The sequence below is a fragment of the Cynocephalus volans genome, chromosome 16, assembly GCF_027409185.1.
Source record: "Cynocephalus volans isolate mCynVol1 chromosome 16, mCynVol1.pri, whole genome shotgun sequence".
In the NCBI taxonomy this organism is placed as follows: domain Eukaryota; kingdom Metazoa; phylum Chordata; class Mammalia; order Dermoptera; family Cynocephalidae; genus Cynocephalus; species Cynocephalus volans.
This window is the reverse complement of record NC_084475.1, coordinates 5,001,030-5,026,184: the sequence shown is the minus strand read 5'-3', so window position 1 is coordinate 5,026,184 and position 25,155 is coordinate 5,001,030. Positions and strand designations below refer to the sequence as shown.

General features: G+C 48.8%; 1 protein-coding gene across 2 annotated transcripts; it reads right to left on the bottom strand.

Moving 5' to 3' along the window:
• Nucleotides 1-306: 306 nt before the first annotated feature.
• Nucleotides 307-25,155, bottom strand: MPP3 (MAGUK p55 scaffold protein 3). 2 transcript variants are annotated; one of them, XM_063081156.1, is made up of 18 exons: nucleotides 25,097-25,155; nucleotides 24,732-24,850; nucleotides 24,445-24,522; nucleotides 23,176-23,280; nucleotides 22,807-22,944; nucleotides 20,879-20,960; nucleotides 19,637-19,722; nucleotides 18,263-18,337; nucleotides 15,243-15,439; nucleotides 13,337-13,401; nucleotides 11,992-12,012; nucleotides 11,397-11,438; nucleotides 10,147-10,311; nucleotides 9,962-10,042; nucleotides 7,634-7,727; nucleotides 7,323-7,431; nucleotides 5,800-5,922; nucleotides 307-483 (listed from the first exon to the last, which is right to left on the bottom strand). In XM_063081156.1, the coding sequence occupies exons 1-18, from the start codon at nucleotides 25,119-25,121 to the stop codon at nucleotides 307-309; spliced, it is 1,782 nt and encodes a 593-aa protein (XP_062937226.1). In that variant the 5' UTR covers nucleotides 25,122-25,155. The 2 variants fall into 2 exon arrangements, with proteins under 2 accessions (XP_062937226.1, XP_062937227.1); XM_063081157.1 differs by having other exon boundaries at nucleotides 23,176-23,256.

Here is a 25,155-nt window from a genome sequence, read left to right as displayed (position 1 = left end):
CACCTCCAAAAGACAGTGGCTACTTTGGTACAAAGAACCAGGGTCAACTTGCCTGTGATCCTTTAATGAATGAAATGTGTTATTTTGTGATATACCCCTTTTAACTCATGAGCCAAAGGGGTGCAGTGAAAAACAGCAGACAAAAACCAACAACAAACCAGACTTCCCACTTCTCCTCTTCCTGATGATGGAGCTTACAGAGAGTTCTGCCCCTCTCTGTGCTTGAGATGCCTCGATGGTAAAATGACGGAGTTTGGACTAGATGATCTTCAAGGTCCCCTCCAGCCTGGATGTTCTGGGGTAAAGTTACCTGACCCAACTAACAGGTACCCAGTGACTGTCCTTGCTCAGCTTCTCTAAGACGACTTTGAGCTGGCTGTAAGCACCCTGGAGGTCCTCCTTCACCAGCACAGCATCCACCAGGTGTCCATAATGCTGGTCTATGAAGGCAGCGGAGGTAGCCATCTCTTGCTGCTCCTCATCCTGCAAGCAAAGGGGCAACATGGAACAACTGGGTTTTTCTGCTACAAGAAACCTATAGCCTTCGTCTTGGGCAGTGTTCCAACCTTCAATTTTCAAGTGATGAGTGGATGACTGTGCCCCACTAATAACCAACTGAGGACACGAGAACAGAGTGGGGTGACATCATCATATCAAATTTCAAAGAAAGCTCCTGGGGGCTGGCCGGTGAGCTCACATGGGAGAGCGTGGTACTAACAGCAAGGTCGAGGGCTCGGATCCCCTTACTGGCCAGCAGCCTCCAAAACCCAAAAAAGAAAGAATGTTAATGGGCAGTAACATAATCATTGCTCAGTCATTCACTCACCAAATATTTACTGAGGACCTATGAACTGAAAGATGCGATATAAAGTGCTTTGGGGATGCTGATTTTATTATATCTGTGTATATACGTCAATATCATAGTTCCTGCTCCAAAAATATTTCCAGAGAAATATTTATATTGCATGGGAATTTAGTATACAGGTTAAGTAAATAAGAAAAAGCTGTAAATAATATTAACTGTATAAAAGCAGAGCAAGCATTTCTGGCACTAACTGCAGGAAGTAGGAGGAGAGTAAGTAATTCTAATGCCCTTCTGAAGGCTCCTAAATTCATCACGTAGAACTGAATTCTTCTCATTTCTCCATACCAGGGCACAGCAGACACCGTGGGGTGATTTAAGTAAATGCTGGGACAACTCCGATTGAAGTCCCTGCTTCCTTAGGGTACCTAATTCTTCAATCAGATTCCTTTCCTGACACCTAACATTAAGGTCTAGACGTCAACCCCCTCTTACCCAACCTGGGCAGTGTTTGCTTCTCCATTCAAAAGCACCCCTCCTAAGGAGAGTCTCAGGTGAGTAGGTGACTGTGACAATTAGCCTGGTTTTTGGAAGAAAGGAAAGTGGAAGATCCACTCCGAATAAAATTACAAAATGAAATTTGCTACCAGCTCTCACTCACATCCTTCTCTATCCTTTTCCAGGCCTCTGTTGTCTTCTCCTCTGTTTCCAGAAGCTCAGTGTTTTCAGCTGCCAATGGGGGTTGGGGGGCAGGGTTGAGTTATGTCCTTTCCCAAAGAGACCCACATTCCAAAAGTTTCCTTCCTCTTCTCTGTCACCAATAAAAACCCAAGTCTTACTTTAGTGAGAGCACCCATAGCTTCAGGAGATGAGTTCTAAAGGTCTAGGAAACAGTTTTTACATGCTCCCACAGACAGCAAAAACCTGCGAGAAGGTTGAGACAATTTCTTCCCCTTACCTCTTTCCCTCAGGAGGGGAAAACTTGATTAAATTGGGAGATGCTTCTTGATGCTATATTCTATCTTGCAGGGCTACTCCCATACTCAAAAGCACTCTGCAGTGTCCTAGGGCAGTCCTTGGATCTCCAATTACACCTTCCCTGTCCCCTGATATACCCACATCCTATACACCTGTCTGCTGCTTTGACTTTCCCCTTCTCCAGGCACCCACATGGTTCATTCTGGAAATATTTAGCTATTTGAGAAATTATAGAAGGAAATTTTTTGCCACTAAGTACCATGATCTTTCTAATAAATATATGCAGATGGAAAGAACTCAAGTAAATCTCTAATGGAGTAAATGTGTAGCATTTGCTTTGCAGCCATAATCCTCTGAACCCCTTTCCTGGCATTTAAAGGTGGAATTCTCGCACCTGTGGCTTCAGCAGGAGAGTCAGTCCTGAAGGTCACACAGAAAAGATCCCCCCATGCGATCCCCTGACCCTGTGTTGGACTAGCTTGCTGGATCAGAAGGCAGAAGACTCATTAACTTGTGGGCAGCAAAGAAATGGACAAAGAATGTGCCCTAAGGTGTTTTATATAATAGGTCCCTTTACTTGGAACTCAGGTGCCAGACAGTGGACAAATATTTAATGTTACACAAAACCCAGGCCTTTGTGAGGAATTTCTCCACATGTGGTCTGGTGTCTGCCTACATACATCAAAATCATGTGAAATATGTGTGCGAAACATGGACATGCCTGAGCCCCACTCCAAACCTCCTGGGTTAGAATCTCTGGGAATAGAGCCGGGGACTCTGTATTTGAACAGCCTCACTGTGACCTTGGTGTCTACTCGTGTTGAGAATGACTGTGCCTTCAGGATAGTGGAACACCTCTGGAGATGCTAGAGAAGCAAGTTAGGATTTCACAATTGGTGGGTGAACTGACCCATAGACAATAAAAAACACAGCTGGCTGCGTTTCATCATCGACCCACCTGCTCAGACTGCAGCATTCTGGTGGGTGATAAAGGAGATGGAGTAGACTACAAAATTGGTCAGGCTGGAAGGACGCCAGTAATGAGGAGCAGATCTGCTTCTTCTGAAACAAGAACCATGGGCCAAGGAGGGTTCTGACTCCTAGAAAGCTGGCATTTCCTATCGACCTACTGATTTGGCAGAACTTTTTTATGTCCTAGGAAGCTTCCTCTTACTCTCCCTTATGTCTTCTTGACTCTTTTTAAAACAAGCCTTTTCCCCCTGGCTATTAAGATCTTTTGATCCTGAAATATTTATAAAACAAAACAAAAACAGAAAAAAAATTGTTGACAACCTGATCCTAAAATTCATATATAGAAATGCAAGGAACCCAGAATAGCCAAAATAAATTTGAAAAAGAACTAAGTTGGAGGACTCATACTTCTTATTTCAAAACTTACTACAAAGCTACAGTAATCAAGACAGTGTGGTACTAGCATAAGGATAGACTAAGATCAATGAAATGCAATTAAGAGTCCAGAAATAAACCCTTTTTTCAACAACTGATTTTTGACAAGGATGACTAGATAATTAAATGAGAAAAGAATAGTCTTTTCAGCAAACGGTGCTGGGACAACTGGATATCCACACAGAAAGAATGAAGTTGGACCCCTACCTCACACCACACACAGAAATTAACTCAAAATGGATAACAGAACCAAATGTAATTGCTAAAACTAAATGTCCTAAAAGAAGATAAGTAAATTTTTATGACCTTGGATTAGACAATGGTTTCTTAGGTATGACACCAAAAGCATAAGCAACAAAAGAAAAAATATACAACTATTATGTGTCAATTTAAAAAGTTTTTAAATATCCCTCCCCCAAAAAGATAAATTGGACTTCATCAAATTTAAAAATGTTGTGCTTCAAAGGACACTATTAAGAAAGTAAAAAGATAACTCACAGAATGGGAGGAAATATTTGCAAATCACATATCTGATAAGAGTCTAAAATACAGAATATATAAAAAATTTTTACAACTCAATACTAAAAAGATAAATCATCCAATTTAAAAATGGACAAAGTATCTGAATAGACATTTCTCCAAAGAAGATGTACAAATGACCAATAAACACATGAAAAAATGCTCAACATCATTAGTCATTAGAGAAATAAAAATTGAAACCACAATGACAACACTTCACACCCACTAGCATGGCTGTAATCAAAAAGTCAGGCAATAGCGAGTGTTGATGAGGATGTGGAGAAACTGGAATCCTTGAACACTGCTGGTGGGAATGTAAAATCATGCAGCTGCCATGAAAAAGAGCCCGGCAGTTCTTCCAGATGTTAAACAGAGAGTAACCACATGCCCCAGCAATTCCACAGCTAGGTATATACCCAAGAGAGAGAAAAACACACATCACTCAAAAGCTTGTATATGAATATGCATAGCAGCATTATTCACATAGCTTAAAATGTAGAGATGACCCAAATGTCCATTAATTGATGAATGGATAAAAAAAAGTGGTACTCCATACAATGGGATATTATTCAGTCATAAAATGAAGAACTGATACATGAATAGACCTTAAAAACATTATTCTAAGTGAAAGAAGCCAGATACAAAAGGTCATATATTGTATGATTGCATTTACAAGAAATGTTTAGAATAGATGAATCTATAGTGACAGAAAGTAGGTTTAGCAGTTGCCTGTGCCTAGGAAGGAGTTGGAAGGAAACAGAGAATGGGAAATTCTTATGGCTCAGGGTCTCTTTTGGAGATGATAAAAATGTTCTTAAACTGATTGCGGTAATAGCACCCACTCTGAATACATCATTAAATCGTACACTTTAAATGGGTGAATACTATGCTATGTGAATTTTATCTCAATAAAGCTGTTATTGTATTTGACAATGTCATGAAATATTCCTCAGACACATGACTTTTCATTGGCTATAAAATACCCCACTGCATCCTGTGAATGTCATGTCATGTTAAAGGGCATTGAACCAAGCCCTGTTACTGACATTTAGGTTGTTTCTGATTTTTTGGTCATTGCTATTACCACCACCATGATGAATGTGCTGTGTGTTTCTAACTGGTTCTAGACCCAAGCTGATGTTCCCTAGAGTTTCTTTCTAGACATTCTAAGTAATTTATCAATGTGGAAATTAGAACAATTAGTATGAACTAGGGTGACATCAAAATCTTTTCCTGGAGGGAGCTTCTTGACCAAGGGGAAGGATCTGAGAGGGCCTCCTTCAGATGGAACCAACTATATTGGACAGCAGGCAAGTCTATTCTGGAACTGGGTTGCTTCTCACCCACCCACCGCCCCCCACCTTTCCCACAACAGCTTCCAGCTCATTCCACTAACTGACCCTGTTGAGAGCCAGAAAAGATGAATCACCAAGCCCATGTCTCCTGGGAGAACTCTGCAAAATATTTAGGTTTCAGGTAGGGGTCTTCACACAGACTGGGCTGAACAGAGAACCTATGACAGTGGTACAGAAGTTCATTTAGGAACACATTGAGCAAGGGCTGGCCCGTGGCTCCCTCGGGAGAGCGTGGTGCTGACAACACCAAGTCCAGGGTTAAGATCCCCTTACCGGTCATCTTCTATTAAAAAAAAAAAAGGAACCCATTGAGCTATCTCATCCACTAGGTTTAGAAATAGATTAATTTGCTGATGGCTCAAACTGGTTTGAAAGTGATAATAATGACCTTGTTAGTTGGTGTTTCAACTTAAAAGTACTTGGGTTGGGCTTAGGATTTCGACAAATGAGTGTGGTTTCTCACACTTAGATCAGCTGCCTGACAGATTTTGGGGGAGGGTGCTTCTGTGAGAGAGAGGAGGGAGGTGAGCCCAGGCAAAGACAGCCCTGCCTGGTTTGGGAGGCACTTCTGGCTGTCCCACTTTGAGCCTTCTGGCCATGTGACCATCTTGTCTAAGTCCTGCCATTGGGCACGTCCTGCACCCCCCTTCAACTGCGACAGCTGTATGCAGCTAGAAGTATTCCCTATCACGGTCCCTTTGAGACTTTCAGAAAAGAAATGATCAACTGTAAACTTACAAGTGAAGCTGCTGCGTCCTCACAAGCTGGGGACATAGGTGGCGTCTTCATTTTTTCCTGAATTGCAGGCTTTACAAATATAATATAGGGTTTGAACTCTGAGGTCCTCAGTTGTTTCAGTGCCTGAGAAAGAAAGTTCAGGAATATTATATACTTTTGAAATATTTTATTATGAAACATAGTTTTTGAAAGCTCAATAATTGTGTGCTTCAATCCCATCCTTCAATGGCAAAGGTCCTGGTTACGTCGGTCCTGTGACAGCGGACTTCACCGGGCAGACCAGCTGCTCATTTTCTCGTCCTTCACTTTGACACTGAACTCAGCTGGGCCCTGAAGTTCTGCTCACTGAGAATGGAAGGTTCCAAAGCCTCGGCTCAGAGGGCTGCCGGCTGTCTCAGCTCTGACCCTCCAGCTCTAATTAACCTGAGGCTCTTCTCCACCTGCCCATTCCTGATGGACCAGGGAGCAGGATTCAGTGTGTCTATATAGTCAAAAGTCATCAATTCAGACTACACTAATGCAAAATTTGTGCCATCACACAGTCCTCTTCCTCATATCCAAAGAAGAAAAGGTTTGCAAAGCAAATGAAGAGATTACCTAAGAGATCACTTGAAACAAAATCGTAGACTTTAGGTTTTTGATGTGCAAATCATACTGTTAATTACTGCATTTTATCTATAATGTAAGGGCCTCTATTTGGAAACAGTGGTATTTAACTGCTGTATGCACTATCTGCACACACAAAAAAATCAATAAAATCACTTCAAAAATTTTTTTGAAATTTAGACTTTGAGTTTTGACCATCAACTCCCAGTCAGTCCAAATTAGTGAGGGTTTTCCCTTAAACGCATAATGTGCTTTTTGAAATATGTTTCAAGCAAACTTCTATAAGATAAAGCCTACAGCTTATATCATAAAATCAGAGATCTGTTTCTATAGAGGAAAAAAAAATCCCCAGACTGAGTTCAAAGCTTGCAAGTTTTTCTGAAAGAAAAGGTTAAAAAGCCAGTTAAGCCCCTGTTGAGCCTGCAGTATGAACTGGAAGTGTTTCTGCAGCACTTCACAGGGTCACGTCTCCCTCCCTCGTCCCCCTTTCAGACTGCTCTCCTGACCACCTCCCGCAGTGGTTCCTTGCGCCACTGAGCTCACCTGTCTAGGCTGGCGAGGGGGTGGCCAGGCCGAGAGCTCAGACCCAGCTTTGCCTGGGTATTTACGTCTAATGCTCTGTCATGTCGCACCATCTACTGCAGAATCTGTCCCATGCATGAGTTACTCTCCTGGGTCTGTGGGCCACTGGAGGGCCTATGAGCTCCCTACAACTAATAGAGTATTTGCGGACAGAGGTGCACATTTGGAGGTCTAAAGCTTTCATTCAATTCTCAAAGGGAGACCCAAGGACATTTAACATCGAGTGTTCTGGACTAAAAGTTCCTTAAACTGAGGCCAAGTGTTCTATAAAATGTCCAATCCCCCAGGTTATAAATTCCATTAATTGGAAATGCCCAAATGGCTCAGTAACTCACTTCTGGTTCCACATCCACCAAACAAACTTTGTTTTTGGCCATAACAGCGTGAATGGCCTCCAGGCTGGTTCCATAGAGATTTTCTTTATATTCACCATGCTCCAGGAACCTAAACCCCCACCAAAGGAGAAAAGACCTTTAGCTCCTGAGCTTTCCTAAATGAGCGAAGAAAAGTGAACGGACCTCCCAACCCTTCTCTCCCGCGGCCCCCATCCCTTACGGAAGCCCTCCCAGGAGGTCAGGTGAAACAATGGATACACGCAAAGACACACAGCTGCCCCGAGGGCCACCAGGCCCATCAGGCAACGTACTTGTTGTGATGTAAGTCAGCCTCAAATGCTTGCTTAGAGACAAAGTGATATTCCACCCCTTCCTTCTCATGGCTTCTGCGGGGCCTGGTGGTATCTTTTAAAGAAAGAAGAAGGAAAGCTGGGCAAAGAGATGTCACATCAGCAAGGGAGAACAGCGGCGAGCCTGTGCCCTCATTCAGGAGTTCATGGCTGATTTGTGTGTATAAACGTCCATTCACCGAGTGTCCCCATTTGTCAAGCACTGTGCCCTTTCCAGACGCGTCACTGGTTTACACAACTCTCTGATAGGCACAAGGAGGCCTCCCACGCTGTAGCTGAGGTCACTGAGATGATAGAGGTTAAGCACCGTGCGTGGTGACCTGCAGCCTGTAGGTAGCAGAGCCAGGGTCACTCTCTCTGTCTCATGCCAAGCAAATGCCATTAACCACTCTGCAAATGGCCTTGCTGATGCTGTGGCTTTTACAGAATCACTTAAGGGACCCCTAGTCCTAAGCTTTTATTTCTTCATTGTTTTTCTTTTTTGAGAGCAAAGGGGTGATAAATACATTTGACCCCACTGTATGCTTTTAATTCTTTTCTAATTATTTCTCATTTTGAAAGAAAAGGAGACATGAAGACAGTCCTTTCATGGATGAGATGTGTCTCAGCAAAGCTGGCTCTCAGGTCTTAGAGGACAGTGTTTCGAGCCCTTGGGACCACCCAGGGGATGCTGTGTGTTCCACACACGACATCTTAGTCCAATCTCTGGTAGAGCTGCTCGGGTCACTGTTCTAACCACGCTATTCCCTTGCTTAGAAACTTTTATTCGCTCGCTGATTACACTCTAACACCTTGGATGAGTATGTAAGACCCTCATGATGTGCCAGCCTGCAGACTCAGCTTCCCCTCCTGCCACGTCATCCACACCAACCTCCCCAGTCCCCGACACGGCTATTCTGGATCACACCTTCGTCCCTTTGCACATGTTGCTCCCTCTGTACAGAGAACTCTTCCTTTCTTCTCTGCCCGGAAATCTACTATTTACTCTTCAAAACCCAGTATAAAAGTCACTGCCTCTGGGATGCCTTCCCTGACTCCCCCAGTTCCTAAAACCAAAGAGGAAATTTTCCCCTCTGGGGAGTCCCTGGAAGCAGGTAGGCCTGACCATTCAGGTACCCCCCACACACCAGGGGATGGACCCAGGGGATTCTGAACGACTGTGCATGAGCAACTTCTGCATGTCCTGTTTTAGTCCACCTGAAACCCGGAAGGTCGTGGCTCCCTGCAGCCTTTCAGGTCCAGCACAAATGTGCTGCCAGATGGCCTCACCAACTCACCACCTCCCCACCTCAGATCGGGCCCTGGGACAATTCTGACAACCCATAGGCTAGGCTATGTGCCCAGAGGCCCAGGAGAAAGCAGTATGATAAAAGAAAGGCTTTGCGGTTGCCCTGGCTCAGAACACTCTGCGAAAGCCCCCTCACTGCCACCCTACACCCCCTCTCAGTAGCCACCAGGCATTTGGAGAGTGAGCCCCAGAAAAGAAAGGGGCAGCCAAGGGCAGGAAGGGACAGGCAGCAGGAGAAAGGCCGCTGTGCAGCCTCGTTACAAATGTGGCTGGGGCAGGCTGCCTGGGTTCGAATCTTGGCTCCACCACCTACCAGTTGTGTGACACTGGGCAAGTTACTTAACCTCTCTGAGCCTCAGAGTCTTCCTCTGCAGAAGGGATGATAATCACCTCTCTTCTCAGAGGTACTGGGAGGACCAACCAAGTTGCTGCACGTGAAAGCTCTTGGTGTAGTAGCTGGCACTCTGCCTTTTCCTCTTCCTCCTCATCACAGGAAGCTTCAGGAATTGGCAGGGGTGGCAGCACCCAGCAGTGTACCCGGTTACCCTGATAGCCCAATCCATCACAAGGGAGTGCCCCAGAAATACCACTCACTGGGCCCTCCAGCTCCCCTGACCTGCTCTCTTATCCAAGCAGAGGGCAGGGGCCATAGGAGTCAGAGTTATTGTGAAGAGGAAGCTGGCATGCCCCCTACTGTGGGGGTCACCCTTGGTGTCAGGTTGAGGCTGCCACTTTGCCTGCAATGTGCTCTGGACTCACCTCCCACCCGAGGCAGGAACCAGGCAGATGGTCTTCCAGCTTCTGCCTCAGAGGGTCCTAGTGGACCACTGAAAGTGGGTCTCTTCCCATCATGCCTAGGTCCCACAATTTGCCTATAGCAGGCAGTGCCTGGCAGTCCCTCAGACCCAAAGTGAGAATTAGGATGGATACGGGGAGTCAAGTCCCTGTGAAATATTCACGTGCATGCGCACAAACACACACACCCACATGGGCCCTCTTACGTGGAACAGCAACACCAAAGTGCTGTGGGTTCTCGGCCACCACCTTTTGCTTCAGCTCGTGCAGTTGGGCTCCCAGAGACCCTGGGAAACAGAGAGAAGGCTGACCAGGGTCCCTGCGGAGCTCACGCCCCACCCTTCCAGAGAGGAAACCAGCCCACTCCCTGGAAACCCGGGATGTCACCTACCGATCAGAACCACCAGGCGGGGCCTCTCACCAGTCTGGTGCTGGTACCTGGCCACCTCCTCGTAGGTCAGCAGCTCTGGAGACTCAGCTACTGTGGACGTCTTCCCTTCCTGCGAGTTACCCAGCCTCTCCCTACAGCCCAGCCGGAAACTCCTCCGGAGACCAGCTTGAGAGGAGGGGCAGACGGACACCATGGCATTTGTCCCAGGATCTCTCAGTAAAGACTTTCCTCACCTGATCAGACCTGGAGGTGGTCCTGAGTCCCACTGACCTCTCCCAACCTTCTCCTGCTACAGGAAGGGACTGTTCAGGAAGCACAGTAATATGATCAAATGGTGACCCCTGGCATACAAAATCTAGGGTTCAAGGTCACTGTTTTATTTGACATGTGACTGACCATGGGCAAATCTCTTCATCTCTCTGAGCCTCGATTCCCTTATCTGTGAAATGGGAATGCAAATCTCCAAATGCAGTTTGTGATGCTCTGAAGGACATTACTGGGACAACTGACAAAGTCTGAGTAACAGTACAGAAGATGATAGAATTGTATGCACGTGAAATCCCAGAATTTGATCATTGTCCTGAGGTTATGTAAGAGAATGTCCTTGTCTGTAGGAAATACATGCTGAGGTATTGAGAGGAAAGGGACAGGAGTCTACAACTCACCCTCACGTGGCTCAGGAGAGCAACGCAGCTGTGCAGAAAGCAAATGTGGCCACGTGCTAACGCGTGGTGAGTCCATGTGCAGAGCACACGGAGCTCTTTTACTTTTCTTACAGCTTTTCAGTAAGTTTGAAATTATTTCCAAATTAAAGTTAAAAAATGATTTGTCTACCTCTAAGGCCTTTGAAAAAACTGACCAAAATTTACAAAGTGATGGTATTTTGGAGACCAGTATAAGGCTCCCTCGCTGTATGGTGGGGGCATTAACACTGAATAAACTCTAATTAAGATGGTGATAATAATAAAATTGGTTTTAATGTAATGGTCTGTGTCCCTTTCCTGCCAGGGTTCTGTGCCCAGTGGGTGGGTAAAAGCCAGGGTGGGAGCCCCAAGGCCTGGCCTGGCTCAGCCCTTCCTCCGGCTGACGGAGACTCAGGGGAGATGGGGGTCAGACAGGCTCAGCTGCTCTTGAAGGGTTCGGAGGGCTCAGGTCACTCTGCTTTTGTCTCCGCCCCACTCTGGAGCCCGAGGGGCGGTAGGCTGTGTGCAGGTGGGGGAGGGGTGTCAGGGGGAGCCCCTGCTACTCACCCACGTAGTGTCCTTTGAGGTACCCCTCACAGTCACATGTCTCTGGGAACCAAACAGAGAGAGGGAGGCCAGTGAGTCGCCCTGGACACATCCTGGCCCAGAGGGACCCCCTGGATAGTCAGGAAGAGCCCTCTGGGAAGCTGTCTCAAGGGGAGCTTGGGAAAAATCCCATGTCCTGGCTGCCACAGGAAAACGAATTCTTCTGTTCCCTCGGTTCTCCATGCTTAGGCCCCTACCAGCCTTTCCAGGCCCTGGCAGGGGTCTGGGCCAGCAGGCCTCTTCCCAGTGCTTTGAGTTAGGGCGGGTGTGACCAGGAGGGAGGATTCACCCCTGTCTGCCCCACCCTCCTGTCTCCAGTCTCCTACCTAGCCCAGTCACACAGTCAGCACAGCTGAGTCTGCAGAAGGCTGGGCCCTGCGTGTCAGGTGGGCATGGAGGGGCCCAAGGCCTTGAATCCTGCCCCACCAGCTTGGCACACCTCGAGGCCGGTCCAGCGGGCAGGAGATGTGCAAAGAGCCGGAGGGACACAGCCACCCAGATATGGGAAAGGAAAACAAGCCCTACTGTGTGCGCAGGGGACAAATACCGGGCCTACCTTTGTCACAAGGCTGATCATCTGCGGTTTGCACAAAAGACAGATGGAACAGCGTTAGTGTAGGGGACTGGGGAGCCCTGCAGCTGAGAGGCAGCTACGGCCTCAGGTGCCTGAGGAGCCCTCCATCTGTTCCCTCTCTTTCCTCCAACAAACCTGTGATCTGAGCTGTAGTCCCTTATTAAACCCCAAGACCTGCTCTAATTAATCTTCTCGTGTGTGTCTCCTTAGCAGCCCAAAGAAAGGCAGCTCACTGCTGGCATAAGCAACCTCAAGGCCAATTTCTCCAGCAGCCCTTCCCAGTTGACAGCGAGTCTGGAAAAGCAGCCACTGGCAGTGGCTGATGGAGCAGCTCTCCCTCTCTTTTCTGGAGTTTGAGGCTTGCCTGGGGAATGCAGACGCCAGAGGATGGAGCAGGACCGAGCAGAGCTGCAGGCCAGCCATGCTACGCTCACCTGGGTTACAAGACCCTGCCAGAGAGGCCAAGCCCTGGAAAAGCTTCCTCTCCACACGGGGCACTAAGCTGGGGCCGCTGATCACAGGCCCTCTGAGAAAACCCCACCCCAGCTCCACTCTGCTGTTGGAGCTCCCGTTTTCCCATCTTCGAAAAGGGGCTGCCTGACTCTACCTACTTCACATTGTTGTGATGATTAAAAGGCAAGAAGGTAGGTGGATGAGTTTTCTAGAAGAAAAAGTGCCAAACAGAATGGTGTGGCCAGATAAAATACAGGTCACTCAGTTACATTTGAATTTCAAACAAACAACAAATAATTTCTTAGCATAAGATGTCCCAAATATTGCACGGGGACATGCAACAGTCCTTATCTACCTGAAATTCAAATTTAACCTCCTTTATCTGTATTTGCCAAATCTGGCACCCGTAACACAGAGGCATGGGCCACCCACAGCCTTCTCCATTCCCTCCCAATATCAGGGGTTCTTACATTTTTAGGGTTCAAGAGTCCCTTGGCATCTAATGAAAGCTGTGGACCCTCTCCCAAACACACACACGCACACACACACACGCACACACACACATGCACACACACACACGCACACACACGTTTGCACACCTTTTTGGGAGAGGTGTTAACATATCCCCCAGTGTTATCTATGGATCCCAAATATACTGAAGCTCTTCTCCATGGAGTAACCCCCGATGCCAAACTCCCTGCCGCCCCTTTTCCCCTCCTCGTGCCCCTGCCCCGGCTCCTTCCTCTGGAGGCCTGCAAGCTCAGACAGGACCCCTGATGCCCCTCCAGCCCAGCGCCTGAGTCTGCCCAGCACAAAGCCCCTGCGTCCTAACCCCATCCCCTCCCTGAAGTGCCGTCCCTGCCAACCTACTCACAGGGTGGCTTCTTGAGGCTCTGGGGGCTCGACAGGCTGCCCGTGGCTCTCCGGTAGCTTAGTCGTCTGTGGGAACACAAGGGGATGGGCGGGCCCATGAGCCGGGCCAGAAAACCAGTTGAAAGCAGCCTTCTGGAAAACTCAGGGGAACCAAGGCCTGGATCCCACAGGTGGACACAAGCCAGACACTCTGGGGGCCTCCTACTTTGCACCGAGGTCCACTGAAAGGGGACACTTGCACAGGGCTCATTCGTTCACAAGGAGGAAGACACCGAGTCTCTTACTCTGTGAAAAGCTTGCCCAACCCAAGACAGCCACACACGGGGATCCTGCCTGGTGTCCACAGTCATCAGTTGGTTGTTACTTTCCTAGGGCTGATTCCCAAGGAAGGCAGGCCCCTTCTCCACTCTCACCGCACCTCCCCATCTCTGAGGAGGCTGGAAAATAGCTGAATGACTAAGAGAATGACCAAGAGAGACCGAGGGCAAAAGTGACCTGAATTTAATGTCCCCTCTTCCCCCCCATAGAGAGCTCAGCCCTGGCACATTACTCAATATGGCCATCAGTGGAGAGGTGGCCGCCAAGGCCTCATCTCTGAGTCGAGGAAACTCTCCAGGGCTCCTGGAGATGTCTAATTTCCACATTTAAATGCAGCTAAAGAGCCCTCCCCACACCTCTGGAAAAATGTTACCAAGGCCCGTGAAGCCAAAAATGCAGATGGGTCCAGGGCGCTCGAGGAAACAGAGCAGCGATTCTGAGACTTCAGCACCTCAGAATCACCTGGAACATTCGTTACAACACAGAGCTCAGAGTCTGCCCTGGAGTGCCCCTTCAGCAGGCTGGGGTGGGGGTCCGAGGATTTGCATTTCTAACAGGTTCCCTGATGCTGATCCCCTGGCCTGGGGACCATACCAGGAAGGCCACTGAAATGGGTGGACCCTGAGGTTCCATCATCACCCCAAAGATGTGAAGAGGGCCCAGAGGGGCAGCGAAGGAGTCGTAACTGCCACACCTCAGATTTTACACTCTTGGAAATCCATCCTAAGGACATAATTTGAAATAGGAGGAACACTCTATGTGCAAGCTAATCACTGCAGCTTTATAACAGTGCAAAATTGGAGACAACCTACAAGAGCGGCCACAGGAAAGCAGGGAAGTCACTTAGGTCTGACCCTGCCTCCAAGAGGCCTTCCCCGCATGCTCAGATGAGGGCACACGTCCTAGTGTGAACCTGCAGAGCACCAAGTCCTCCCTCACACCCATCACATTCATATAAAGTGTCTGAAGAATGTCCGACTTGCCCACTAAACTATAAGCTCTTCTAGCCAGAAACCAGGGGTTCACAGCAGCCCGCAAGATGCCTGGCCCGAAGCCAGCCCAGTTCATAATAAATACCTGCCGCCTGTGAATGAATGGCACATCCTCATGAACATTACATAGCCGTCACAAGCACACTGCAAAGAATATGTGGTAAGATGGGAAATGCTAACGTCGAAAAGTTAAAAAAAAAAAAAAAAAGGCAAGACCACCAATTCTGGATGCAACACTCGTGTAAAACGCACAAAAAGGACAGAAATCATGCTGTTTAGATAGTGGCGAGACAGTGTAATTTTCTTTTCCTAGACTTCTTCCTCTGTATTTTTACATTTTATTTCTCAGCCTTCTCTAAGTATGTATTATAAAATACACATCAACGTAATAACGTCAATTTCCATACATTTATTTAAATCTCAAGCAGCCATTGCCACTAGCTGTGGGACAAGAAGAGCAAACACAGGCTCAACTGGCACTTACCTCAGGAAACACCACTCAGAGGGCCTCTCTGGCTGTGGTGGCAGAGTCTCTGTCATGCACTTGAGCCTCTGGCCACTCTGGAATCACCCCATCACGACATGCCCCAGACCCACCTCTCCTGGAACTGCTTGGAGGGGATGAGGCCGGCTCGAAGGTTGGTGTCCCCCACTCGCTTGGCCTGCCACCACGTGGGGTCATCCTGGCTCACCACCTCCAGGACCTGCCTGCGCTGGAAGGGCAGGCCTGCCTCCTGGCAGGGAATGGCCCGGTCCTCCCGAGGGTCGTAGTGGAAGAAGGCCCGCATGAACACCTGCACGGCAAGGGCTCTGGTGAGGCGGCCCTTCTCCGTGGAAGCCTGGGCATGTGCACGCCACATCAAAGGCCAAATGACAATGACCACTCACAATGAGGAAGAACGAGCAGCCTTGAGAATAGAAAGCTCATCAGAAACACACTACACATATTTTCTTGTTGTTTTTCAACCATTTGGGATGTAATAGTCAGGAAATCCATCAAGAATCAGAAAAGTACTAGATGGGCCCCATGAATGAATTTCTCTTTCCAGCCTAAATATTTTCTTATTTACCTGATCTGCTGTCCTCATAACAGTCTCCTTAGAATACACAAAGCAACAACTAATCCTGGGAACAGAAAGTAAAGGCGAGCATAATTTGTAACTCAAATGTTATTTTGAATATGCTAACTGCTCCTAATGAAGTCAGCAGCCATCTGTTAAAGAAGTGATCTAGAGGTTTTGGTAAGAACACAAATATCAACAAAGCCACTGTTACTGATTCCTCCCATCACTTTTCAATGGGTAATTGACACCCACGTTTTTACAGCTCAGTCCTTCCTCATCTGCCATGTACTTGGCCAAGCCCCAACTGCCCCTCTACCCTGGAGTCACCCTCTCTGGGGAAGATGGTGTCAGGACACAGCATTTTTTCACATTTTTTTGTTCTCTTCTATAATTCAGTGGCATGGCTTTTATTTCTTTCTATTCTAGACCATTAGGGTCCAATTACTTCAGCAGCAAATAGAACAAAAAACAAAAAAGAAAAAGCAGTCAGGGGTCTTCCTCAGACAGATTCAAATTGTATGAAGGGGTCTTCAAAAAGTTCATGAAAAGATCCTCATTATCTTTTAATTACATTTTTCCATGAACTTTTTGAAGTCCCCTCATATTCCTTTATGTGCCAACCAGAAAAGATTCAGTTGCACAATAATAAGAACTTTCTGGCTGCATATTGTGGGGACAGGTACCCTCACCCAGCCACAGATGTTACCAGCATCCTGGGTGCTCAGAAGACAGTGTCATCTTAAATGGCCAGCCCAGACCAAGCATTGGGATCAAGAAGAAATATTTAGGAAGGATGGGCTAAGGGACAGGCTGCCCATTTTGTCCTCCAGGAAAACCAAGAATCACCTTCCACCAGGTAAGAGCCGGGATTATTTACACCCTGGGATTTAATCAAAGAGTGCAAATAAGAAATGGCCATGTAAGATTATTTCTTCACTTGCTATAAAAAACTGTCATTGAAGACATTGTCCACTATTAATCCTCATTCATAAGAGCTCTAATTGTCCTCTCCTCTGTGCCACATGCCGTGATGTCCCTTCTTTCATGCATGTAGGACTGGGAGGCAGGGGTGGGAATCAGGTTTCCTGTAAAATGGGCTTGCTTGCTTTCATCCACTGATGAAAAGTATGTAATTCATTATGTGCTCCTCTCTGCCTTGGCTGCCAGGCAGCTCAATCCAAATTTACTGTGAAATCAAGGTGATGCCCTCCTCTCTATCCCCTCCACCACCGTCTCGGTTCAGAGCTTAATAACCTCTCACCTGGGCTTGTACAACAGCCTCCTACCAGGTCTCCCTGCCTCCAGCCTCCACCCACTTCTCCTTCCTCCACATGGCTGCCCCAGGGAGCTTTCTAAAACACAAATATGGTTGCATCACTCTCTTCCTTCAAAACAAAGAAACACAAAGCAAAACAAACAAAAGACCTTTCAGAGCTTCCCACTGCCTATGGGGTTACCTCTTGGGCTGTGGGGTGCCTACCATACCTCCCAAGGCTGTACCATTTCCGTGACTTCTAGCTGCCAGCACCTACATCTCTTTGCCTCAGAACTTCGTTTCTCTGGCCACTGGGGCCTGCTCTACCCTAATCCAGCAGGCAGGAATTGCTAGGAATTAATCCCCCAGGGACAGTCTGGCAGGAGCTGGTGTAGAAATCCCCCAGCTCCCTGAGCTCTTGGGTGAGATGACAAAAGTGCGTGTCTACAGAACAGCCCCAAGTTCCCCAGCAGGATTAAGTTCCAGTTGCCCACAGTGGTGACTTGCCCGATAACATGCCTGTTGTCAGAATGGCTGCCTTCCCTTCCCCACTCCTGCACTGGTGTTTCCTGGGGTCACCTCCCAAAAACACCATTTGCATTCAAATCCTTGTCTCAGAGTCAGCTTCTGAGAGGCCCCAAACGAAGCAGGGATTATGCCAAAACCTCTAACAAAGCATTCAAGGCCATTCAGAACATCGGCTTTACCAACCTCTCCAGCACATCGCACTTTCTCACTGATCCTCTGTGTGACCCCTCACAAGGGGCCTGTAGTGTGGCTGCACAGAACCCTACCGAAGCACTTATCACACAGCAGTGCAAGACCTGCTCCCTCACCACCCCTCTGCACTGGGAACCCTCGAAGCTACTAACCGTCCCTGTCTCCAGCATCTGGCAGACTGCCTGGCACAGAGGAGGTGACCAAAAAGGTAGGCTCCACAAATAATTAAACCAATGGCAGTTACTTAATTGGTCCGGAATCTAGCACATTTGGTACTTTTTCCTCCTCGTCATGGCCCTGATTTTCTATTTCAATTGAAATAACCTTGTCTTTTATTAGTAAGCTACGTCAAATCCTGTTGAGAAAGAGGCAGGGTACAAATAAATGAATCACTCTGTGACTGAACTAAAGTTCTCTAGTGGGCACATGCTATTAGGACCAGACGTGGGATCCATTCCCTAATGACGGTTCCACAAGGCTGGACTGGGTCCAGCCCCTCCCCCGCCATCTCCAGACCCCACCAGGGAGCTGCGATTCCCAAGCCGAGAGAGGCCACCCTTGCGCCCACCTCCCCGTACCTTGCTCTCCTTTAAGTGATCCTCCTCCTGAGTGGCTGGGATGATTTTTAGGGTGATGGATCCCTGGGATTGGGCCTGACAGGAGGAAAAAGAGAGGTTTATCACCTTCCAGGAGTAACCCTCCATGAGGTCAAGTCTTCCTTCCCAGGTCTAAAAACCGATGTTCGGAATGACAGGCCCACACTTCTAGGGTGGCACCCTGGTTGAATTAACTAACTAAAGCAAAACTCAGAAACCAAGTGTCTGCATTCTCATGGGACAAACGAACAGAAGATTTGCAGTGAGAACCCGAGGAAGCTCCGTGCATTGCGTCCCAACTCTGCACCCTCCTGACCTCTCCCCTTCCTGCTTTGCTCTTGAGTCTTTTTAACAACCTATTTCAGTTTCATTTGCCTCTTCCCTGGCTGATTTGGTGTGGTCCCCAACTAGTCCTTCCCTCTTTGCTTCTATCTCCACCAACAGTTTTCCAATCTCAGGGCACTCCCACCTTTCAAGGAGTTCCCCTTCCCTCCACCTGACAGAGACCCTGCACCCCAATGCCAGGCACCCACAAGGAAGATGCTATCAGGCCAGGAGGGCACAGGCCCAGACTGTCTCCCAGCCCTGCATCACTACCCGGAAAGCCCAGATCACGGCTCTGGAACACAGGAAGGTCAGCACCCAGAACCAGGGCAAAAACACTGAAGGGCCTGCCTGCGATCTTGGTCCCGTACAGCAAGGGACCTTAAAGACTGGGTTGCCTCTCTTCAGACCTCATCCTGTTTCTGCCCACAAACCATCCAAAGTTAGCAAAGAGCATCACATCTGAGGAGGACGCCTAAGGACAAAGGGGACAAAGCTATGATTGGGGCTTTTCACAATTTCAGCTCTGACTTAAATTCCCCAGAGTGGACTATGGAGGCTGTTTTCATCCCAGCATTTAATACTCTGGAATCCCCTTACAGTTGTGAACTGCTTTATCCTTTTCCGGATGTTTACAGCCTAATGATAACCACACAGTAGTTGAGACTCCATCTTTATCCCTACTTTACAGGAAAGGAAATTGAAACTCAGATGATTTGATGACTTGTCCAAAGTTGCTTAACTAAAATGTGGCAGAGGCAGGATTCAAACCCAGGACCCAGAAGGGTCCTCGGGAAAGGGAGCCAGGGGTAGGGAAGACAATTGTGCAGGAGAGAGAGTCAGAGAGGCAGGTGGACTGGAAGCTCCACTCCTCCCGTCCTGTACCCCACTCCCCAGGCACACTGTAGGGCCACTTTGCCTGCCGCACCTCATGCAAACAGCAAAGCTGAGCCTGAAGCTGCCCTGGCTGTGGGAAGCCCGGCTCTGGGTCTCTAAGCCCCTCCACACCCCCAGCAGGCATGCCGCACAAACCAGAATCTGGCTGATCTCGTCAGGCCGCTTGTGCAGGACTGCAATCCCGTTCACCTCTCGGAGCTCATCTCCCACGTGGACCAGGCCTAGGAGACACAGGGACTGACTGTCAGCTCAGGAAGGGAACCCAGAGCCAGGGCCGGCCTGAGGAACCCACTACAGGGCAGACTCGTGGCTTAAAGTTGATGGCTGGGACTGGGACGAACTGAGCCCTGCTCCTTGTGGGCCACCTCGCTCTGCATCGAAGTCTAACAGTCACCCAGTGAAATCCCCAATTTACAAGTTGGCAGCTGATACTCAGAAAGATTAAGCAGCTTGCACTAGGCCACACTGCTAAAAAATAATGGAGCCAGTATTCAAACAAAGTTATTTTGACATAGAAAGCCTGCATTCCTTCTACTATGATCTCTGCTGCTTTAAAAACAGCTTTAACTCTTCACCTTCCTGGGTTTACAGACACACTCCAAGAATGGTCTTAAATCTTAACAAACTTAAAGGCACCAGTGTCTTGGAGATGTATTGAAGATGTCATGGAGAAAGTTAAACACGCCCAGCTGTTAGCCTCTGCTTTAATGACAACCATCTCTGCTTATTAGGCCCCTGTGTGCTACTCAAAGTGGGCACTGGCCCAGCAGTACCAGCCTCACCTGGGAGTGGGTTTGACATGCAGAATCTTGGGCCCATCCCAGAACCGCTGAATCAGAATCTGCATTTTAACACAGTGCACAGGGGATTCACATACTCATTAACATCTGAGAAGCGCTGGTCTAGGATTCTCCACAGCAATAATCCCCCAGACTTGGAGGCTAACACCCCCACACTAGGAGGTTTGCCTCCCACCTTGCTTTTCACACACCAGTGATTCTCAACCTAGTTTCCACCCAAACAAATCTGGGACAGGAACACCCTTCCCTTGGTAACAATGGCTTGACAAGGCAATGGGGTGACAGGTGGGGAAGGGTGTCATCCCTGCCCCCAGTGAGGAATCCCCCTCACACCCATGCTACATGTTTCACCACCATGGTCCTCAGGCTAAGCCGGTGCAGGAGCTCTTTCCTGATTGCCCCACAGTGCTCCAGGCATGTTATATTCTCCATTAAAGTTTCTACTGGGCTTGGGAAGGAGATGAGAGTTCCAGCCCCACTCAAGAAAGCAAAGCACATCCCAAACCAGTGACCTGACAGGACAGGGGAGAGGAGACCTTTGAACCAAGGGGAAAGGCTCTGGGTCAATGCCACTCACCGCTCCGGTCTGCCGCACCCCCTCGCATAATCCGGGCCACCACGACAGCCCCTGAGTGCTCATCCCGCCGAATGGTGGCCCCCTGCGTTGGAGACAGAACAGGCAGGCTCCTAAGAACCAACCCCCAACATCAGACCCCGACTCTCTGGGCCCAACACAGCCCCCTGCCTCATCCCCCCCTCTGCCACCCGAGAGAGCAGATCAGTGGGGAACTTCCCAAAGCTGAGAACGCAATAAAACCAATATCTCCCATTAGTATAGCACTGTACTTTACAGTTTACAAAGCACAATAACCCTGCGACATTTTAGATAAGGGACTGGAGCTCAGAGAAATTAGCATCCTCAAGGTTATCCAGTTGGAAAGGTGGGCAACCTTGTGATGCCAAATCCAGTGCCTTCTCTATCACATCACAGCTCTTCCCAATGCAAAAACATTTAAAAATGAGGATAATCTGGGCCAGCAAATCTCAACCTGCCTCTAATCAATCACAGGGTTGCTGGGCCTTCTGTTGTTGCCGAGGGTAACTAATTATGCCCCAGCAGAGCTTCAGGACCAGGACTTGGCAGTGAAGCACAGCAGAGATGCCTTCTAAGATGAGAAAGGCACTCATGAGCCCTCGAGTTCCGGTACCACGCAGGCTGGACTGCGGCAGGACAGCAGGAAAGTTGGGAGCTAAGCTCTGGAGGTAGATAGCCCCAGGTTTGAAACTAGCTCTGCCATTTACTAAAAGCATGTGGCCTTAGCCAGGAAGTCCCTTATCTTCTCTGAGCCTGTTTCCTCTGGGGCAGTATTTAACTCACAGGGTTGCTGCAAGGATTACATCAGGTAATGCATGCAAGGCACTTGGTACACAGTAAATACTCAACAAATGCTAACCATTTATCAGTTGGCTGTAACTGCAAACACATTTGCACACTTACTATTAACTTCGTACATGTCACCTATTTGAAGAACATAAGATATTCAAGCGTAAGAATGTTGCTTGGAAAGAAAGGCCATCGGCTCAGCATCCCAGACTTCTTGCTCCCCCAGATCCCTGACTTGCAAACTTTCCAGTATCTCTGTCCATCGCTCATTCATCTCTGAACTGCGGGCACCCAGCACAGTGCCTGCACAGGAGGGCTCATTTGCCTATGCTTGGCAAATCCATGGATGACTACCCCATTTTGCAAGTGAGGAAATAGGGACAGAGGAGAGATCCTCTGTTTGCAGAAGTGGCTCATTGGAGGTTATTTGGGGAAAGTTGAAAACAGAGAATGCCAGCTGCGGTATGCTCTAGGGCAAGTATTCAATCCTCTGGACATTCACCACATCCCTCCACCTAATGAATAACCCTGTCCCTTTGCTCAGGAAACCATCGCTGAACCAGGACCGAAATGATAACAATTTGTCAGCGGGGTCAAGAAGGGCTGGAGCCCTGTGCTTGCTCTGTGTTCAGAGCAGGGAGCAGCAAACTTGTTCTGTTAAGGGACGAATGTAAATATTTTAGGCTTTGCAGGCTGTAGGTCTCTGTCATAACTGGTCAACTCTGCTACTGTAGTGTAAAGGCAGCCACAGACAATATGTAAATGCACAGGCACAGCTGTGCTCAAAAATAAAAAGTTTATTTATAAAAATAAGCCATGGTCTGGGTTTGGCCCTTGGGCTGAAGTTTGTCAACCTCTGGTTCAGAGCATGATGATTAGGGCCACCCCGTACAGCTGTCCAGGTTGTTCACTGCACAAAGAGGTCTGGACACAGCTGGGCAGAGGGCTGTCTCCACCCAGAGAAAGGGGTGCCCTGCACACCAAGCTACCTCAGGGACTAGCAGTAGCCCTGACCAAGCTGCCATCACTCCCTCTGAAGACTTCAGGAGGGTGCCTTCCCAGTGTTCTGGGTGGGGGTGAGATGCAGGGGAAGGTGGGGAAGAGAGGTGGGCACCACATACCAGGGGTTCCTTGTTCTTCACTAAGCGGATGATCTTCACTGATTCTTCATCGAAATCCTCATCAATATTGTCAGGCAGAGGTGGAAGAACAGGGTCAAAATTCTTCTGGGCAACCGTGTCGTGTACCATGAGCACAGCCTGTCAGGAAAGCAGGAGAAAAGAAGGGCTGGCCCCATGGCGGGCAGGGGTGGGCAGGCCTCGGCTGGGCAGCAGCCTGGAGGGTCTCGGGTCTCATGTCAGAGAGAAAACCACCCAGACACTGGCGCAGAGAAGCCCTCGCACAGAAGTCTCCTTGAGACCAAGAGCTCCCTCCGCCCCCATCCCAGGGGACACAAGATGCGTGGCTGGCAGGGACTGTGGTGTGACTACCCTGAGATGGGGAGTGGACAGCAGCTGGAGCAGCTCCCTCTGGTCGCTGTGCACGGAGGTGGCCTGCAGTTCCTCCATCACCTGTAGGGGAATGAGACAATGCCACTGGAGCACCCCCTGCCACGAGTCTGCTGGGGGTCCCTCAGAGACAACCCCTCCTCCCTGGACCGCAGACCCAAGGGCCCTCCCAGCACCCAGGGCACGTCAGAACTTCAGCCACCACTGGACTGATGCTCTGGGAAAATCACACCAGCAGCCAGGAGAGCTCCAACAGCTCCCCAGGGCAAGCCTACTAGGAGCTAATTCATGAAGCCCTCACTGCACGTGAGCCACGTGCCTTCTGCGGACCTTCTCACTTAACCCTCCAGCACACTAGACGTAGTGGGCCCTATTATCTTGCCATTTTACAGATGAGAACCCTGAGGCTCAAAGAGATTAAATATTTTGCCGAAGATCACAAAGCTCATAAGTGGCACAGCCAGGATTTGAACCTGGGCTAATCTGGTTCTACTGTTTGTGTCCTTATTACTATGCTGTTTTATGAATGAGGACACTGGAGCTCAGAGAGACAGACTGGTCACAGGTGGTAAAGGCAGTGCTGAGCCTGGGAGCCGGGCCAGCTAACATGCTCCTAAGAATGTTCCACAGTGAAGAGAGGTACAGGGATCTGCACCCACAGGCTGCACCTGTCCCTCACCAGGCCATCTTCTGAGGTTAGACGAGTTTATCTAATCAGGAGCTGATCTTAATAATCAACCAGGATAGCTTTTCCCCAAACATGCAACACAGAGGACTAGGTCTACAAGAATTATGAAGCGTTCCTTTAAAAAAAATGAGAAGCCTGAGCCAATAAGCAGAGACACACTGCATGTCCCTTGACTTCAGGACTTCACACTAGCCTCCCACAGCACAGATACAATATGCTTATTGACCTATTCATAGGGCCAGGCCTCAGGACAGTTTGGGAACTGCTAATCTGATCCAATGCTCTCATTTCACAGCTGAGGAAAAAGACTTTCTCAAGAACACACATTAGGTGGGTGTCACTATGTCACCATGTCTCCAAGCCCATTCCAATGCTCACAAGTTCCTCCCTGCCTGTCTGGAGACCCAGGGAGGAATAGGAGGAGGAGGGAAGGAGACGTCTCTTCATCTTTGGGGTCCCAATTCCTGATGTCCCCAGGCTAAGCAATAGCAACAAGGCAAGATGAAGGAGCCCTACAGGGTGGGGAGCGGGGCTGACAAAATAAAGGAAAACCTGGGGCTTACATCCTCAGCGAGGGCCACAGCACTGTGCAGAACTGGGGTTGGACTTTGTCTTTCGTAGTAGCGAAGCTTCTCGTGAATCTGCAGAGACAAAGGATTTCAGGTTTACACTGGACACCAAACACCCCGGCCACAGCTGTGGGGATACCTAGGGCTGCAGACTGGGTCACCGGTGGGGGAGGGTAAGAGAAAGCCCTGCCTAATGGGCTAGTGAAGACCTTCCCGGGGCAGGGGGATAGCAAGGAAGACCTCTACAAATCCTCACGTGGCAGAATGACATGGGATTTCACCTTCATTAAGTAACTGAGGCTTTTTTCACTGAAAACATCCCTCAGGAAGCCCATCTCCTCCTTGTGGTTGGAGTCCGGTCTGAGCTGAGAGGTCAGTAGCGCCAGGGTTTCATGCAAACCTGAAGATGGTGTAAGAAAAGATAAGGTACAGCAAACGCACTGGGTACTTCCTGCCCCTTGCGACCCTGAGTCGACCCTCAAACACCGCTTCAGGCCTGCCTTAGGGACATTGTCTCCCCAGTCTCTCATTGCCAGGGCTTGGAGGCAGGGCAGCCTCTGAGAGACAGCTCTGGCAGAGCCTGGTTTCTTTCCAGCCCTGGGCTGCCAGGTGGGCTCTTGTCCTCAGGGCAGCGGGAGGCACTCACCCGAGTCCTCCGATAGCACTGGCATGCCCGTGCCGGCCAGGTCCCCAGCTCTCCCTGCG

Excerpts from the sequence above, each read along its gene's own strand:
- MPP3 (XM_063081156.1), bottom strand. The coding sequence starts at position 25,121 with ATGCCAGTGCTATCGGAGGACTCGG. Across the intron at positions 24,851-25,096 it reads AGTGCTATCGGAGGACTCGG|GTTTGCATGAAACCCTGGCG; the intron begins GTGAGTGCCTCC and ends CACCATCTTCAG. Across the intron at positions 23,281-24,444 it reads CTGTGGCCCTCGCTGAGGAT|TGGCATTGTCTCATTCCCCT; the intron begins GTAAGCCCCAGG and ends GGGGTGCTCCAG.